Source organism: Poecilia reticulata, chromosome 15 (genome assembly GCF_904066995.2).
Source record: "Poecilia reticulata chromosome 15, P_reticulata-male-v2, whole genome shotgun sequence".
NCBI lineage: Eukaryota > Metazoa > Chordata > Actinopteri > Cyprinodontiformes > Poeciliidae > Poecilia > Poecilia reticulata.
In genome coordinates this window covers 27,947,377-27,964,585 of record NC_088844.1, presented here as the reverse complement: position 1 = coordinate 27,964,585, position 17,209 = coordinate 27,947,377, and the positions used below count along the sequence as shown (strand labels likewise).

General features: G+C 39.2%; 2 protein-coding genes across 6 annotated transcripts in view; one reads left to right on the top strand and one right to left on the bottom strand.

Annotated features, from left to right (window-relative positions):
- Positions 1-569: 569 nt before the first annotated feature.
- On the bottom strand, positions 570-4,046 carry pcbd1 (pterin-4 alpha-carbinolamine dehydratase/dimerization cofactor of hepatocyte nuclear factor 1 alpha). The gene is made up of 4 exons (XM_008430032.3): positions 3,598-4,046; positions 2,123-2,254; positions 1,969-2,049; positions 570-940 (listed from the first exon to the last, which is right to left on the bottom strand). Exons 1-4 carry the CDS (start codon positions 3,598-3,600, stop codon positions 848-850), a joined length of 309 nt encoding a protein of 102 aa, XP_008428254.1. The 5' UTR covers positions 3,601-4,046; the 3' UTR covers positions 570-847.
- A 3,519-nt stretch (positions 4,047-7,565) lies between these two features.
- Positions 7,566-17,209, top strand: part of LOC103477188 (heparan-alpha-glucosaminide N-acetyltransferase) — a 53,320-nt gene continuing 43,676 nt past the window's right edge. For all 5 annotated transcript variants that reach the window (XM_081616009.1, XM_081616008.1, XM_081616006.1 and 2 more), the window contains exons 1-7: positions 7,566-7,721; positions 7,865-7,959; positions 8,713-8,834; positions 10,107-10,225; positions 13,200-13,269; positions 13,389-13,455; positions 16,504-16,577. In XM_081616009.1, the coding sequence (XP_081472135.1) occupies positions 7,607-7,721; positions 7,865-7,959; positions 8,713-8,834; positions 10,107-10,225; positions 13,200-13,269; positions 13,389-13,455; positions 16,504-16,577 (662 nt within the window). In that variant the 5' untranslated portion in view covers positions 7,566-7,606. The remainder of the gene's footprint in view (positions 7,722-7,864; positions 7,960-8,712; positions 8,835-10,106; positions 10,226-13,199; positions 13,270-13,388; positions 13,456-16,503; positions 16,578-17,209) is intronic.

The following is a 17,209-nucleotide window of genomic DNA, read 5'->3' as shown; positions in this document are numbered from 1 at the left end:
TTTATTTTTGAGCAGGTAAAACAAAACATCAAACTATATCTTGCAGTTTTAATCAACTTTGTGGCCCAGTAGTTAAATTTAGCTTGTTTTGGCCTTCCTGTCTTTGGCTCATTAAAATAATGTATGTTTGCTTTTAATACGTTTATCACAAATCTTACATTTTGTAACAAACTGTCACAATATGTAAAAATCATATTTTTATAAACATTAATAACTTTAATAGCTTTTTTTTTTGTCTCTTGTATTTTCTGTCCATTTTCTTCATTGGGTTGAAGCTAGCGCTAACTAGCTGCTAATATAGCCTTGCTAGCTAGCTAGCCCTTTGTGTCTGTCGCGGGCAAAATGACACTAAAAGTTCCAGTAATATTTTCTATCCATTTTCTTTGCATCATTTTCCACAGGAGAAAATGTATCAATATTTCTTTGGCCAAAAGTTTTTTGTTTTTCTTTATTTTAAAAACCAAAAATTGAAAGAAGATGTTTTTTTTCCCCCTTTCTCTCTTTAGCTCTCAACAAGATCAAGTCAGAACTTTTCTACCTTATAAGATACAAAAATCACCCTGATAAAATGGCGTCTTGGTCATTATTTAGCTTCATCGGGTCACAAATGCAATCTAACATTTTAGTACCGTAATACAAAAAACAACATTCACAACAAATCACTGTTTTTCTGTAACACCGACTGGAATGGATCACGACTGCTGGAATTACTCAAATCCTAACGTGACGTAAACCTGATTCTGTTTTCTCAGGTTCGACAAACGGCTACATGTTTTCTTTGTCGCAGAGAACTGAGAGTAATCTGCTTTCGTTTGGCGTTTGAAATCCGACCGATGTTTCGGCAGCGTCACATGAGGGAGGCCTGGTCGATGAAGGTGGCCAAAGTGATGTCGCGCTGAGACAATCCGCCGCAGTCGTGGGTGCTGAGCGTGATCTGGACCTGCGGGGATGAAACACAACCGCCGCACTGAACGCTAGCTCAGTTTCTAAAGACATTGGAAATACACAAATTGGAAATACAAACATAAATTTGCTTAATGGAAACATAACCATTTAAGGGAAACTCACTGTTTGCAGTAGAGTCACCATTATAAATGTGTTGCAAACCTTTACCGCTATTTTGCTAATGTCGAAAAACTAGTTTTTCTATCAAATAAACACAATTACTGAATTAGTTTGTTCCCGCTACGCCATCCTCCTCCTACCACTTCCTGTTTGTCGTCTTCATCGTTTCTGCCAGTAGTAACATCCTGTTGTTGATCATGTGACTCTTGTGATGCGTAAAATGTTTGCAGTTTTGCTAAATAAATGTTGGCACTTCATAGCAGGGCAAGAACTTGATCAAAAAACAAGTTTTTTTTGGCATCGGTTTATTAAGGATTTTATTTTTGTAATTCCAATTTGTACAATTATGGTAAATGGAGACACGGTTAATTAGGTGGGTTGTTTTAGTATGGAAATTGTTTTGTTTCAGAAAACCGCAAAGGAAACACTTTTTTCACATCACGAGTCACATGATCAACAACCGGATCTTACTACTGGCAGAAACAACAAAGATGACAGGAAGTAGTTGGAGGATGATGGCGCCACATGTTTTTTTTTTTATGACTGAACAAATTTATTAATTCTTATTTAATGGAAGCAACGCAATTACAAAATAGTTTTTTTTTTAACATTAGCAACATTTTGTGCATATTTTTGGAAACGCAGCTGCTGACATTAATTTAAGTGATCAAGTTGAACCAGTAATTTAAACTGATAAGCATGTAATTATGGGATAATCTCATATTTACAACATCACTTAGTCATAATTAAGAAACAAGTTGAATTTTGTTTTTTATCAGAGTGGCAGCAATGGCCTTCCATATGATTGAGACCCTCCTATAAAAATCTAAATTTTTTTTTACCGTTATTTAATAAATTTTTGCACATATCTACCAACATGTAACCTCAGCTGATGTTTGGTACCTTGTTGTAAACGTTGAACCACTCGGGATGATGGTCCATCTTCTCCGCCTGTAAGGCCACTCTGGACATGAACCCGAAAGCCTGCAGGCGGACGGGAAGCGTCACGTTCAGACGCCGTTCAGACGCCGTTCATAAGCGGCTTTCATGAACAAACCTGATTGAAGTCTTTGAAAATGAATTCTTTGTAGATGGCGTCGCGGCCGACCGCCTCCACCCACTGGGCGTTTCGCAGCAGCGGCAGCAGGTGAGCGCGCTCCTCGTCGCTCAGAGTCTGGATCTTACCGGCCTGCAGCGTGGCAGGACATGAGGGACAGAAAGGAGACGTGGACATTTCTGCCCAAAAAACTGACATTTTCTAAAACAATAAAAATACAGGGAAACTTCCTCTAATTGTTAGGAAAAAACACCCAAATATTTAGAGTAATCTCAGAACTTTTCTTCAAAAACCTGGAGATGTGAGTTTCAAAAGTTGAAAATTAATTTGATGAATTTTCTAGCATTTTTTACTTTTAAAACTCAAATTTCCTTGTTGAGAAAATTTCTGCAATCTGAGCTTCAAAGTTTTTTTCTAGCATATTTTTGACTTTAATCAAAAAACATTTTTCTGCATTTCAAATTTTGAACATTTTTGACTTTTGAAACTTTTACTTCCTTGCAAATTTTTGAATTTTCAAACTCAGAAATCGAGATTTTTCTGGAATTTTTTTTCTAGCAAATATTCTTTTCTCCTTTAGCTCAGATATTTTCTTGTTTTTTTCTAGAAATGTTTTGACACTCAAACGTCCATGCAGAAATTTGAGACTAATCTCAAAATAATTATTTTTTTAGCTTTTCAAAGTCAGAAACTTTTTTTCTTTTATTTTTTAGAAAATTTGAGTTTTGAAATTCAAATTTCCAAGTTTGTTTTAGAAAATTTCTCAGATTAATCTCAAAATTTCAGATTTTTTTCTAGCAAATTTTTAATTATTGAAACTGATTTTTCTGGAAATTTCCTTTTTGTTTAAAATTAATCTCAAATTTATAATTTTTTTCTAGCTAGTTTTTGTCTTGTGGAGCTCAGAAAGTTTCCTCATCTTCCTGTGAATCTCCTGTGATTGTTTTGTCATGAATGTGCTCCTCTTGCCCCTCCGTCTCTGCCTCCAGAGGCTGTAACTCGGGCTGCAGGTGGCAGAGGGGCAGCTTCTCAAACACAAACGCTGATTGGCTGAAAACGCGTCCATCTGGAAACGATAAGCCGCCGCATTCCTGCTTTAAAAAACAAAAACCGGGTGATTTAAATGTGTTTTCTGCTTGTTGAGGGGATTGTCTGCATGCATTTGGTCATTTCTATTTCAGTTTTTAACTATTTATTCAAAGTCACATGATTTTAGTCAGCTCTTTGAACCAAGCAGATGTTTCTTTTTCCCTGCGTGGATCCGTGCTGTGACGTCATCAGGTATCATAGCAACAGCGTAATCTGCTCAATCGGTGACATTATCATCAGCTCACAAACAAATCCCGTCTGGCTCCAACACGCAAACTCAGCGGACAGTCGGGATAAACCTGCGCATTTCTGCACAAATCCCGCACGTTCCTGTTCATTGTGGTGTAAAAACACCGGAAGTGAAGCAACAGGTTGCGCGTACTCACCATGTTGGAAGAGAGGCAGCTCTGCTGCAGGAGCCGCTGACTGCAGCTGGACCTAATCCATCTGAAACGGGCAGCTGGGGGTCCTGAGAGGCCGCCTCTGCTGAAGCCTGAGCAGAAATCCTCCCAGTCCAGCCGCAGGTTTAATCATAAACACGCATCTGCTGCACCAGGCATGCGTGGGGCCAGCTGCTGTTTGCGCTGTGATGACACTCTGCTTCTTGGACTCACTAAAAATAATCAATATTCTGCACAAACAGTGAAGCTCAGGTTAATGTTCAATAAAATGCAGGGAAATCGCACACAAGCCAGCTCCAAATAGTGCATAAAAAGCTACTAAAACAGATAAAACAGAAAATACATATTTAGTTTAACAAAGGAGAAAAACATTAAATGCCAATAATAAAAGTGTTGATTATCATTTACAATGTTTTTTCTAGACCCAACGGAACGTAAGTTCAGCTTTAACCATTGGTGTAAAAGTGGGCGGGGCTAAATCAGCTCTTGTCAAGATGATTGGTTTGAATTGGACCAGATTCTACAGGTCAACCAATCAGATGTTAGACCATGTTTAATAACGGACAGAGACACGATACCTATATCTGCCATTAACATGAGGAATTTAGATTTTTTATTAATTATATTTTAACTATCCATATTTAATTACATGTATACATTTAATTTCTGGCAACTTCAGTGCCAGAAATTTGTAAATGTTTTTATTTAATATATTAATGTATTCATTATGTTTATTTAGTAATTCAATTTTAGCCCTCTGTAGAAACACTAAAAGTTACTCTGTGGACTAAATATAATTGAAAACTATGACAGAGTGGGTACGTTTGGAAAAAATAAAATGCAGCAGGAAAGATGGACTTTCTATTCAGCATTCTAAGGAATAAAATTCCCTATTTTCAGTAAACTAAATAAATCAAATGTAACCGGTGGTATCAGTGAGTCTCTAGAAGTCTATGGACCTTACCAAGCTCCGCCCAGAAACGGCCCTCGAAAGCCCCACGTGACTTAATGTCTCACATTAACCTCCTAGCAGAGCTTAGCTTCTAAACATGGCATTTTTCGTTTCAAATGACTCTGCAGAGCATTTCTGAGTCGACTAGTTTAGCATTTCTGCCGGATTTTCACAAAATATCAGCCACGACAAGGGAACCAACAAGTTCATGTCATCTTTTTTGGACGACATCAAAATGTTTTAGCCGCGATGCCTCCAACATTGTGCGAGTTGCAGCGAAATGCTACCAGTCGATGAGGAAAACAGCAGATCCTCAGCATAAATATAGCTGTGGACAAGATCACTGATGGCTGTTGTTCTTACAAGGCTGGTTGAGTCGGGCCTTCATGGTTTTGAGGGTTCGAATGTGCCTAGGACTTATACATGGTACTCTGTGCTAGCGTGGCTAACACGATTACAGTTTAGTAAAAGCTAGCGTGGCTAACACGATTACAGTTTAGTAAAAGCTAGCGTGGCTAACACGATTACAGTTTGGTAAAAGCTAGCGTGGCTAACACGATTACAGTTTGGTAAAAGTTAGCGTGGCTAACACGATTACAGTTTAGTAAAAGCTAGCATGGCTAACACGATTACAGTTTAGTAAAAGCTACCATGGCTAACACAATTACAGTTTAGTAAAAGCTAGCGTGGCTAACACGATTACAGTTTAGTAAAAGCTAGCGTGGCTAACACGATTACAGTTTAGTAAAAGCTAGCGTGGCTAACACAATTACAGTTTAGTAAAAGCTAGCGTGGCTAACACGATTACAGTTTAGTAAAAGCTAGCATGGCTAACACGATTACAGTTTAGTAAAAGCTAGCGTGGCTAACACAATTACAGTTTAGTAAAAGCTAGCGTGGCTAACACGATTACAGTTTAGTAAAAGCTAGCGTGGCTAACACGATTACAGTTTAGTAAAAGCTAGCGTGGCTAACACGATTACAGTTTAGTAAAAGCTAGCGTGGCTAACACGATTACAGTTTAGTAAAAGCTAGCGTGGCTAACACGATTACAGTTTGGTAAAAGCTAGCGTGGCTAACACGATTACAGTTTGGTAAAAGTTAGCGTGGCTAACACGATTACAGTTTAGTAAAAGCTAGCATGGCTAACACGATTACAGTTTAGTAAAAGCTACCATGGCTAACACAATTACAGTTTGGTAAAAGCTAGCATGGCTAACACGATTACAGTTTGGTAAAAGCTAGCGTGGCTAACACGATTACAGTTTAGTAAAAGCTAGCGTGGCTAACACGATTATAGTTTGGTAAAAGCTAGCATGGCTAACACGATTATAGTTTGGTAAAAGCTAGCATGGCTAACACGATTACAGTTTAGTAAAAAGCCTTTTCAGGTGAAATAAAATCTTTAATGTATGTCAGATACGATACACATTGCATATTGATCTGTTCAGCTAACGTCAGTCTGTAACAGACAGGCTTCAGGATGTAGAAGTTGTATCGGTACTGCCATTAACGGCATTACAACTTAAAATAAAAACACATACCTGGGGGAGAAGAGTAAAAAAGTAAAAACAAATCAACCTCTTCTTCAACTCTCTCCCTGCACTGCAGCCTAAATGTGAGAATAAAAACAATGTTCAACCGAACTGTGCTGGATTAGCACCGGTTGTTCGCGCCAAAATAAAAAAATGAAAATTATAAAAAAAACTGGTTATAAAAACCCACAATGATGGTCATAACTGCAAAATAACACACTAACAAACAACATATGGTAAAACAACAACATCCGTACAGAAAACAAACATCGCAGCAGCGAACTTTCCGCGGATTTACCGACAGCAGCGCGGAACGACGCTGAGGGAAAAGGGGGGAAGCTATGAGGGCTGGACCGAGTACGGAAGCCCACGAGGCACAAACGAGACAGAGTGCAGAAAGGCGACCCCCGCAGGCCATAACAACAAATAACAATAAGAGAAAATTCACAAATTCTCAATATAAAATGAATTAGAATTTTTTTTTATTTAAAAAAGCACATTTGTAACACTAACATTAATTTTTCACATTAAAATGTCACATTTTGAATTAACCATCACACTGAGCTGTAAAGGAAGCATTAGGTGTGAATAATGTATTAAATTTGAGTCTAAAAACCAACAACAGATGTAAAAACTCAAGAGTACAGAAACCCTGAGAGCAGATCAGCAGATCTGAAAGGTCATTCCGGAGAAGGTCAAAGGTTAACAGGCTCCTCCGGTGAGATTTGCCCCAGTGAACTCATCTGTCACTGGGAGCACTGGAGGAAATGAACTGGTTAATGAAATGAAGACGTAACTGGGATCAGCATTTACCAGTTGGCTGCATTTCAGGAGATTGGATCAAAAACTGGAGATGACGGAGTTAAGACAATGTTTTCCAAAATGGCTGCCGCCAGAGGGCGCTAGAAGGAAGGTGGAAAAAAAGAGGGAAAAAATGGCAAAAAATAAAAATACTAATACAATTTGTAATAATACAGTTTTAACTGTATTTTTATTCTAGTGTACAGTCACTATTAAGTTAAAATAATTTATAGAAAAGTTATTTACCACACTCAAACCTATGATTGGACTGCTAGCATAGTTAGCATAGCAAGCAAGTGTGAAATGGGCACAAGTTTACCGACAAGAAAAAGACCCGAGGAACCGTCCAGCTGCCCGCTGCAGAGGACGTTGAATAATAAATAAAAGTAAGAAAAATATTCTAAAAGTTGATGTTTCTTTGGATATTTTGTAGCATTATCTGCGGGTTTTCAAAGAGGGCCCCGACCCGAAGCTAATGCTATTTGGTGGTCATGGCGTGGAAAAATATGGGAACCTCAAGAATCTAAAGCCGTAATAAACTTTAGAGTTTTTATCTTCCTTCCATTTCGTAATTTATAACGATACATTAGCCGGATATATGACTCCAAGCAGAAAAGAAAACACCTTTTTGACCTTTGACCGGGTTTTACGCAGGTGGGAGAGCCGTAAAGATGAGCAGAAGGACAGATAGTTTCCAAGAAGCGACATGCATTCCAGCAGGCTGCGCTTTGCAGCCCTCTTATTTTTACCCCTGGTTGCCTGCAGCAGAGGAGGAATCATCAGAAATCATGAGGAGCTTTATTCTGCATTTCCAGAGGACGGTGAGTGACGTTCGGCTCAGTCTGATTTATGTCGCATGTTTTCTGTTTTCCTCCAGTTCGTCTGAAACGTGTTGTGATGTGAAACGCCTTTAGATGTCGCGTTTTTATGATGGAGTCTATAAATCAGACTCGAATCTCTGCAGGACTTCCTCTGAAAATGGACCAGGCTCTGCTCACGTTTCACAACAAGCTGACAGAACCGGTCCGGGTTTTCTACACCTCAGATTACTGCTACAAGGTAACGGGAAATTACTTCATGACCAACTAAAAAGCTTGCTGCAAACTAAATATTTATTTTGACGATAAATCTAGCTCACAAAAAATGAGGAGTAAGCTAAATATCAAGTTAACAAGCTAACATAACTAAATATTTAGTTTATTTTTAATTCAAAACATTTTTTTGTTTATAATCTAAATAATTTAATCGTGTCAGGCTAAGGCAATATTTAGCATTTTATTTAGTTATTAAGGTAAGAACTTGACTTGATAACTAAATATTTAGTATACTAACTAAATATTTAAGTACTTATCTCCAAACTAAATATTTAGTTGGTAAGCTAAATAAGCTAAATATTTAGTTTACAATTTTATTATTTTGCTCCAAACTAAATATTTAGCTGATATTTTAGTTGACAAAAACCAGCTAAATAAGCTAGTTTTTAACTAAATATTTAGCGAGCGAGCTGACTAAACTAAATACTTTGTTTATAATCTCATTATTTGGCTTCAAGCTAATTATTTAATTTGCAATCCAACTAAATAATTAGTTAGCAAGCTAAATATTTAACTTCAAAGCTGTGAAAATAAGACATTTTTTTCTCTTATGACAAGGTAAATAACCCAAATTATTCTGTTTTAATCCCAAATTATGTGTAATTTATTTTCTTTTTGTTCATATTTTTGGTAATTATGCTTCACATTTAACTTTGTGTAATTTAGAGACAGATTTAGTTGTTTAAATGAAAATTTTTGCCTGTTTTTAATGTTGCAGTGTGTGAAGCAGCAGCTGGTCACTGTGAAGCCCAACAACAACAATGCGTCTGCAGTAATCAGCACTAAATTCGCCCTGACGCTGCAGGTTGAGCCGCAGACCAGGAACTCAACGCTCTGCAGGTGAAAACCAGCCGCTAGCATCGCTAACATTCACCGTTTCTGCTGCTAGCTTACAGACGGTGGCATCAGCATCCTGCGGGATTATTTACTGGCCTGTTTGAGAAACCGTGACCTGCTTTTGGGAGCTGAGTGACGTCGTCTCTGAAACCTCTGAGGTTATTGATCAGGAAGCTTTCGGGGGTTAATAAGAGCCGACATGCTAAAATTGATGAAAATGGTTCATTAAAACCTGAAAGCAACTGAAGAACAGAGACATTTTCCATCCTTATAAAAACTCAGCCGTGCGTTTGGGGATGGATTTACTCCCATAATCGCCTTTATTTTTCTGGTCTTTGTTCTTCTGTGATCAATGCTGAGGTCTCTACCCAGACGATTGATTAGCTTTCCCCCCCCGGTGAGAGAAAAACCCGTCAGAGTGACAGCCGGTCTGTCATCGCAGCTCCGGATCAATAGCAACATGTAATCCAGGTTTCTGTTCCTGAAACTGGAGATTTATGCTGCGCTGCTAAAGTTTCAGCCTTTTTTTACATTTAATCAGGTGACAAATAATGAAACGTTGGAACATTTTGACATTTTAGGGAAGTTATGCAATTATTTAAAGACGTATTGATCTAAAACGATGTTGAGCTGCAGTCAACTTCTCCAGGACATTTTTATAAATACTATTTTTGATCTGCAATGTTGTTGTTTTTTTTAAATAAAAATGTACAAATAAGAATAAAAAGACACATACAATTTTTTTCACACTGTCTGAAGTTAAATCAAAACAAACTTTTATTGTTTTAGTTTAGTTAGAATTACCAAAATTATTTCTATTTAGGTTTTTTCGTAAATTGCCTTCAGTTCAAAAGTTTACATACATTTGCAGAATATCCTGGAGAGTGGATGAACTGTAAAACATGACTTTTTCCTGTGCATTCAATCAAATTAATACACAGATTAAAATTTCACGTTTTATTTTAAAATATTAGTTTGAATAATAAACAGTAAATGTGAGTTTTTGACTGAATCTTTTAATAAAAAATGGCCTTGACGTGGTTTCACCACCGTGAACTTTGGCTGTAACATGTTGGATGAATCTGGAATCGGTGTTTTTCATGGTTCTGCCACCAGGTGGAGCTCCTGAGCTTCACAGGTGAATCTGAATCCATTAACACGTTTTTTTCTTCTTTGCACTGTTTTGATGAGGAAAACAGCAGGCAGCTTTTACAGAAAAACGGCATCAGATAAAAGCTTTTCAGGGAAATGTGTCTGTCGGTGTTGTGGCTGCAGATGGAGTCGAGCGTATAAGGAAGGAGGCCATTACTCTGTTTGGATGCAGACGCCCGCGGCCTCCACCGACCCGATCTGCAGCGTCTCGGTGGACAAGAGTCCAAACAATGCTTACCTGCGTAAGTATAACACACTCATTGAGGACGCAGTGACGGAACCGACATTTGGGCCTCACGGAGCCCAACGTTTACTTACCCGAGTCAGAACTGAGCAGTACGGAAGAACATCAGGGCCGCTGTTTTGTTGAAATTGTTTATATACCATCAGGAAAATCTAGCCTTAAAACTCTTTGCAACACGTTTTCAGCGTGGATAAAGTGCAGATTAACAATTTCAACTACAAGCAAATTACCGTCACCGTCCTAAAGTGACTTTTTTTTTTTTTTTTTTTTGCCAGTCAGTTTTGGTAAAAAATGACTCAGACCATTAATTTAGGAAGGTAATGCTATGCTAACTACATAACTGACATACACCTAAGCTATTTATTTGGATTTAGACATAGATTGACACAGAATTAGAATTCTATGAAAAAAATTTAAAATCCTGAGATTAACGTAAAAAAAAAACTGTTCTAATAATTTCATAATTTAAAAATATTTAATAAATGTGGAACTGAAATCTCAGAAAAAGGGCAGAATTCTGAGTTTTTTTCTGTAAAAGAAACATAAAACTCTGAGGAGAAAAAAGCCAAAATTCTGAAAAAAAAGTCAAAATTCTAACATTAAAGTTGAAATTTTGAGAAAAACATCAAAATTGTGAGAAAATCGTCAAAAGTCTCCAAAAAAGTCGAAGTTTTGAGAAAAAAGTCGGAATTTTGTAAAAAAAAAAAATATATATATATATATATATCTGAATTCTTTTTTTTCTTTTTTGTGGCCCTAATGTTCTCCCGTAGATCAGAAGCGCTGCTCGTCCTGAGAACAGCTGAAGTGTGGTGCTGGTTGTGACGCGGCGGCGGCGGCGCATTAGGCGGCGTGGGGGGGATTAGCGGCGTAATGGGATTCTGAAAGCTCTGCATAATGACCACTCTACTTAACAACACTGCAGATTACGCTCAGATCAGACTTTTAAGGCCAAGTGGCCATTATCTGCGCCGGTCAGTGTGACTGCGCCCTCCACAGCTTCCATTAGCTCTGCAGACCGGTCGGTGATTACTCCGACCGCCCCTCCGGACCGGATCAGCCTCCGTAATGTTCTGGTCAGCAGCTGGAAACGAGGCGGCCATGTTGGGAAAACCCACCTCTTGTTGTTTGTTAGAAATGTTTGCTTTTACGCAACCAGAAAACCCAAAAATGTATACTCGAGTAAGAGTGAAAAAGTATTTGATAGAAAGTTTACACAAGTACTGAGTACACTGCAAAAACACAAAATCCTACCAAGTAATTTTGGTCTAGTTTTTGTGCAAATATCTTAGTTCACCTGAAATAAGACTTAACGAACTTAAAGTAACGTTTCAGCAGCTATATGAGCTTGTTTTAAGCCAATAACTCCTTAATTTTGTTTAAAAAAAGTTCTACTGGCAGATTATGTCACTTATTTCACAACCGTTACCTAGCAACGCCAGCCAAGCTCAGCCCGTCGCCTAGCAACCCAGTTCTAGTTCCACTGGAACTGAAACTGGTTATTTCACTTATAACAAAACATTTTTCCCTTCGTCAAATAGTCTTTCAATGAAACTACAACTTTTTCATCAGAATTAAGGAATTAGTTACTTAAACTCGTATAACTCGCTGAAAAGTTACTTTTAAGTTAATTTTGACTCAAGCTAAGATATTTATACCAGGATTTTGTATTTTTGTAGTGCAACTAATCAAATTATCATTTAATATCTAAAATTCGCATAATCGGATGGAACAAAATATAAAGTTTAGTGAAAATCTTTGTATTTTAAGGACAAAAATGACGATAAAGTAACAAAAAAAAAACCAAATCAGGCAAAACGAAGTTTTTCCAAATCAATAAAACCTGATGAAGCTGCAGGTCTGTGTCTGGTGAACTTTGGTTAAAACATGTTTGTTTTACATTCTGTCAGGAGAAAATCCAGAAATTTTACTCGAGTAGAAATACTTCAAAATAAAATTACTCAAGTAAAAAGTACAGCGTAATAAAAATACTCCTAAAATTAAATATTTTTAGAAATGTAGCTGCAGTAAATGTGACTCTAGTTTCAAAATGGCTTCTTTCTGTTTGTTTTTCCACCTTGGAGAAACGCTGTCGCTTTAAATCACCCGCGGCTTGAAGAGCAGACCCAATCTGGGTAATCCAGATTAATCCAGATTAATCAGACAAACTCCTAAAGAGGAAACTGGTCGCGTTCATTTTCACGTATTACAAATACAGACTTCAGTTCAGCTTTGGTGAAGTTTTTTAATGATAAACCAATAAAACAAAAGAAGAGGACATGAAAAATCTGAAAGGTGTGGCCTGCATTTGTTTTTTTGCTACGATCCACTGTTTAACTTCCGATACGATATCTGATATGTAGTATCAGCCGATACCGATCCGATACAGAAAAATGGCACTGAATTGACTTAAAACCTCCATAAATTAATGTAAGGCTGAAATTATTAAATATATATATATATATATATATATATATATATATATATATATATAATGTATGCTTTTAGCAGTAATGAAACCAAAACTTTATTAAAAATATGTACATTTTGCAAACTTGCATAGTTTTAGCTTCATCAGAGATGCTGCTTTTTCATTTTAGGCAGCAAAATGTTTATTGTTTATAAAAGTAGTTGGATGAAAAATCTGCAGAATATCCCTTTTTTAAATCGGATTAATTGTCAGAATAATTGATTTCTAAAATAATCTTTAGTTGCAGCTGGATTAGACTGAAATGAAATTCCTCCCAGCAATCAGCCCGTTTTCGTTTTTCCCGTTTTGTGAGCTGTGTTGGATTTTTCCGCTGCATCAGCCGAGACTCTGGGATCCATGAGCCCAGCTGGCTGTCGCCACGTCGGACTCGGTCGGAGGCAGATGTTCGGAAAAGCTCCTGACCCGTCCAACGCGCCACGTAGCGAGAGGGAAATCCACAATCCCAGGCCGCTAACTTCCTGCCCTCCTTCGTTGTTCCCAGCTCTCCTGGTGGCGGCTCTGCTGCTGGCTGCCATTGTGATGTCATCGGCTGCGGGGCGTCGCATCTACAGGTGCGGATGCGTCTCATTCGTCGCCGCTGATCACTCTTCCATCGCTGATCACTCTTCCATCGCTGATCACTCTTCCATCGCTGATCACTCTTCCATCGCTCGGTTGTCTTTCCTTGCAGGAGGCGTTGCACGTCTACATGCCTTAAGGTCGTCTGCTGCCAAGACGCTCTGCGCTCCGTGGATAATGTGAGCTTCTTTAATGAACGCATTAGATCACCACCCTGATCAATGGAGTTGGCTGTAAAACCCCATTGATTTGATTTAGAAATGTTTTATTAAAATTATGTTAAAGGTGACTTGTTATGGTTTTTATATCTTCCTCTGGGTTTCTACTGCGTCTAAAATCAGCACAAGCACTTAAAAAAAACAAACATCCAGCCATTTCCTAATGTTTTCTGATGTCTGGAAAACGAGCCTTTCAAAAATGTTCAGAATGCATCGTCAGAAATCAGCAGGCACAGCCCGTTGCCTAGCAACTCAAACTGAGCCCAGCCCGTTACCTAGCAACCCAAACTGAGGCCAGCCCGTTACCTAGCAACCCAAACTGAGGCCAGCCCGTTACCTAGCAACCCAAACTGAGGCCAGCCCGTTACCTAGCAACCCAAACTGAGGCCAGCCCGTTACCTAGCAACCCAAACTGACGCCAGCCCGTTGCCTAGCAACCCAAACTGAGCCCAGCCCGTTGCCTAGCAACCCAAACTGAAGCCAGCCCGTTACCTAGCAACCCAAACTGAGCCCAGCCCGTTACCTAGCAACCCAAACTGAGCCCAGCCCGTTACCTAGCAACCCAAACTGAAGCCAGGTCGTTGCCTAGCAACCCAAACTGAGGCCAGCCCGTTGCCTAGCAACCCAAACTGAGCCCAGCCCGTTGCCTAGCAACCCAAACTGAGCCCAGCCCGCTACCTAGCAACCCAAACTGAGGCCAGCCCGTTACCTAGCAACCCAAACTGAGCCCAGCCCGTTACACTGCAAAAAACACAAAATCTTCTTGAAACGAGATAAAAACAACTCAGTTATACTAGTTAATCAGTAACTTTTCAGCAAGAAACAGATATTTGATTTAAGTCACTATTTCCTTAATATTGACTAGAACTATTTACCAGTGAAATAATCTGCCTGTGAAACTAGAACTTTTCATCAATAGTAAATAATTACTGACTTAAATCAAGCTCTTATTTTGTGCTGAAAAGCTGCTTTTAAGTTAGTTTTGTCTCGTTTCAAGTGTACTGAGATATTTGCACTGTAAACCAGATCAAAAGGACTTGGTAAGATTTTGTGTTTTTGCAGAGTCACAAGTATTTTGCTGTTACGATCCAGAAACCACTTTCTGCATTGTTGTTGGTTGTGCAGGAGGCTCCACTTCTGCTTTTCAGAGACGTACGGTTGTATAATTATGCATCTGTTTGCAGCCATTTTCACTTGTGAGTGCAAACGTTGCGTTTCGGGGGCGTGGCCAGCAGCAGCTTATTTGTATTTAAAGTGACAGAGGACATAAAACATCTCATTCTGAACCTGAGCAGATTAAAATCTGATTATTTGAGAATGCTTTTGTAATAAACATGTAATAAACATGTTTTGTATCAACAATAGACCCATCCTAACTCGTTCAAGGAGGAATAATAGAAAACCTTACGTCGTTTAAAGAAATGTGTGTTTTTTTGTCGGCTCCGTCATCCAGAACATCCACGTTGGTGTGAAAGTAAAGCAGCAACTTCATGCTTTTATTTTGAAACGCATTGCCATGGTCCAGTGCTTTATTTTCATTGGTCTGCCGTCCAGCCTGAGATGCTCACTAAAATCGCTGCGAGCCTCCAATCATCAGGCCGTTTGGGAGACACTAATTGAATGATTGATGCAAACGTTGGCAGAGCAGAGCTTTTATGGGAGCGGTGGAGCGCCGCGTCCGTCCAATCGTCTCCGTCCCTGGCAGGAGCTGCAGTGTGTCTTCGGTGAGCATGAATAGCTCCTCTCATTGGAACAAGCAACATGTCTCTGTCTTCCATATGCCGTCCGCCTGGCATGCAGATCCATCATGGCGTATTAGCGCCGGTGTCTTCCTGCTCTGGCGCTTCATACTGGTGCATGGAGGCCAGTAAGGCTGGCCAGTCCAACTGGGAGGGCAGCAGGCCACGGAGGAGCTGCTGCCTTCAAAGAGAGAAGCCATTTTTAAGCGTTTTGACCCGTTTGATCTGTCGCTTTCATCAGAATTTGAACATTTTATTGGAGATGAAACATCTTCATATTCAGTTCCACTTCGAGACATCAACCCCAGACTGGAATAAAGCAGGTTCATAAGGAAAACGACGCATAAGGAGAGCCATCACCACTTTCCAAAGATCTGAACCCAAACTGCCCCTCTCAGAGGGAAACAGACAATCCTAGAAACCACTAAACACAAAGCTAGCTAAGAACTACTACCAGTGTCACTGTGAATCAGCAGACCAAAGATTGGTGCTAGCATCAGGTAACAAGTCAAAGCTAGCAGCTGTATTTACTGTTAGCTTGCTATGATAACAACAAACAGCTGTATTTGCTGGGTGTGCTAGGCATTAGCAATAAGATCTGTTCAGCTAAGCTTATTGTTAACTATATATTAGCAATGTAATAGTTACCCGTTAGCTGGATATTGGCAATAGAAGCTTACAGATAAGCTAGGTATTAGCAATACAATCAGCTAAGCTCATTTTTAGCTAGCTATTAGCAATATAATAACAGTTAAAAGGTAAGCCTTTTGTAGTAATAAGAGCTAACAGAGCTCACTGTTAGCACTGTTAGGTTTTAGCATAGGATTGCCAAGCTAACTGTTGACATTAGTAATATAACAATTAACAGCTAACCTTACTGTTAGCAAGCTATAAGCAATAATATCAGCTATGGTAAATGTTAGCTGGCTATTACCACAATGGTAGCGGTTAGCTTTGAGCAATAAGATCAGCTAAGCTAAGCTTACTCTTTAGCTAATGTCAAAGTAAATTGCTGACTTGACCTTTTGTGATGTGTAAATGGAAAAGTTTACAGTTTGGACTCTGAGATGTGGGCATTTCAAAAGTCGTGTTATGAAAGTTTTTCATATTTAAAAAGTTCATTTGAAAGTGTCTTGAACTCTGCTTTGCTTCAGTCACACAGCCGAAAATAAGCAACACATATTTAGAATAAAATTACAGCCAAACTACCCGCATTGGAATGCAGTTTGAGTGCTGGAGCTACTTTATCTCCTGGCTGTTATTTCTACAGGAGGCTGCTGAGGCTGCGCATGATGGCGGTGAAGCCAAGCCGTCGCGTCTGCTCTCCTTGGATGCTTTCCGAGGGTATGTACGCCATCAACAACCATCCTTTTTATCAGGCTATCACCACATGGGCCCGTTCACATGCTAATTCCCTTTACAGCAGTCAAGGCATGATGAAGATCTGCAGGCCCGGTATAATAAATAATTACATGGGTCAGCGTCTGGCCACATGCTCCCTGAAGCTATTGTTATGAGGCGGTGTAGCTTTGGGGATGGTTTCTGATATGAGAGCGCTGCCGGTTTGGAACAGAGTGTTTCTGTTGGACAGGAGTGATGCATGTGATTGAATCTGGGCTCCCTGTTTGCCTTAATTGTGGCCTGAGGGTAGACACAAAGCACGCCTGTGTGGAAACAGGATGCTGGTGTGGCTTTGACCTCCCCCTTGCCAAATAATTGATGTAATAATATCATCAACATATCAGCACACATCCACACAGCCATAGATCTCCTGCCAAACCAGAGAGCGAGGGGAAATTCAGCAGGACACGGATTACATCCAGCAGACGACCGGCATCATTTCCATCTGTGGCTTCCCCTCTGCAGGAAAACCAATTTGAATCTGTTCTGCACACATCCCAAATGTAATATGCAACATTTTTATGTAGTTTACGAGCAGAACCTGGAAAGACATGTTTCATCTTCAGCTTTCACTG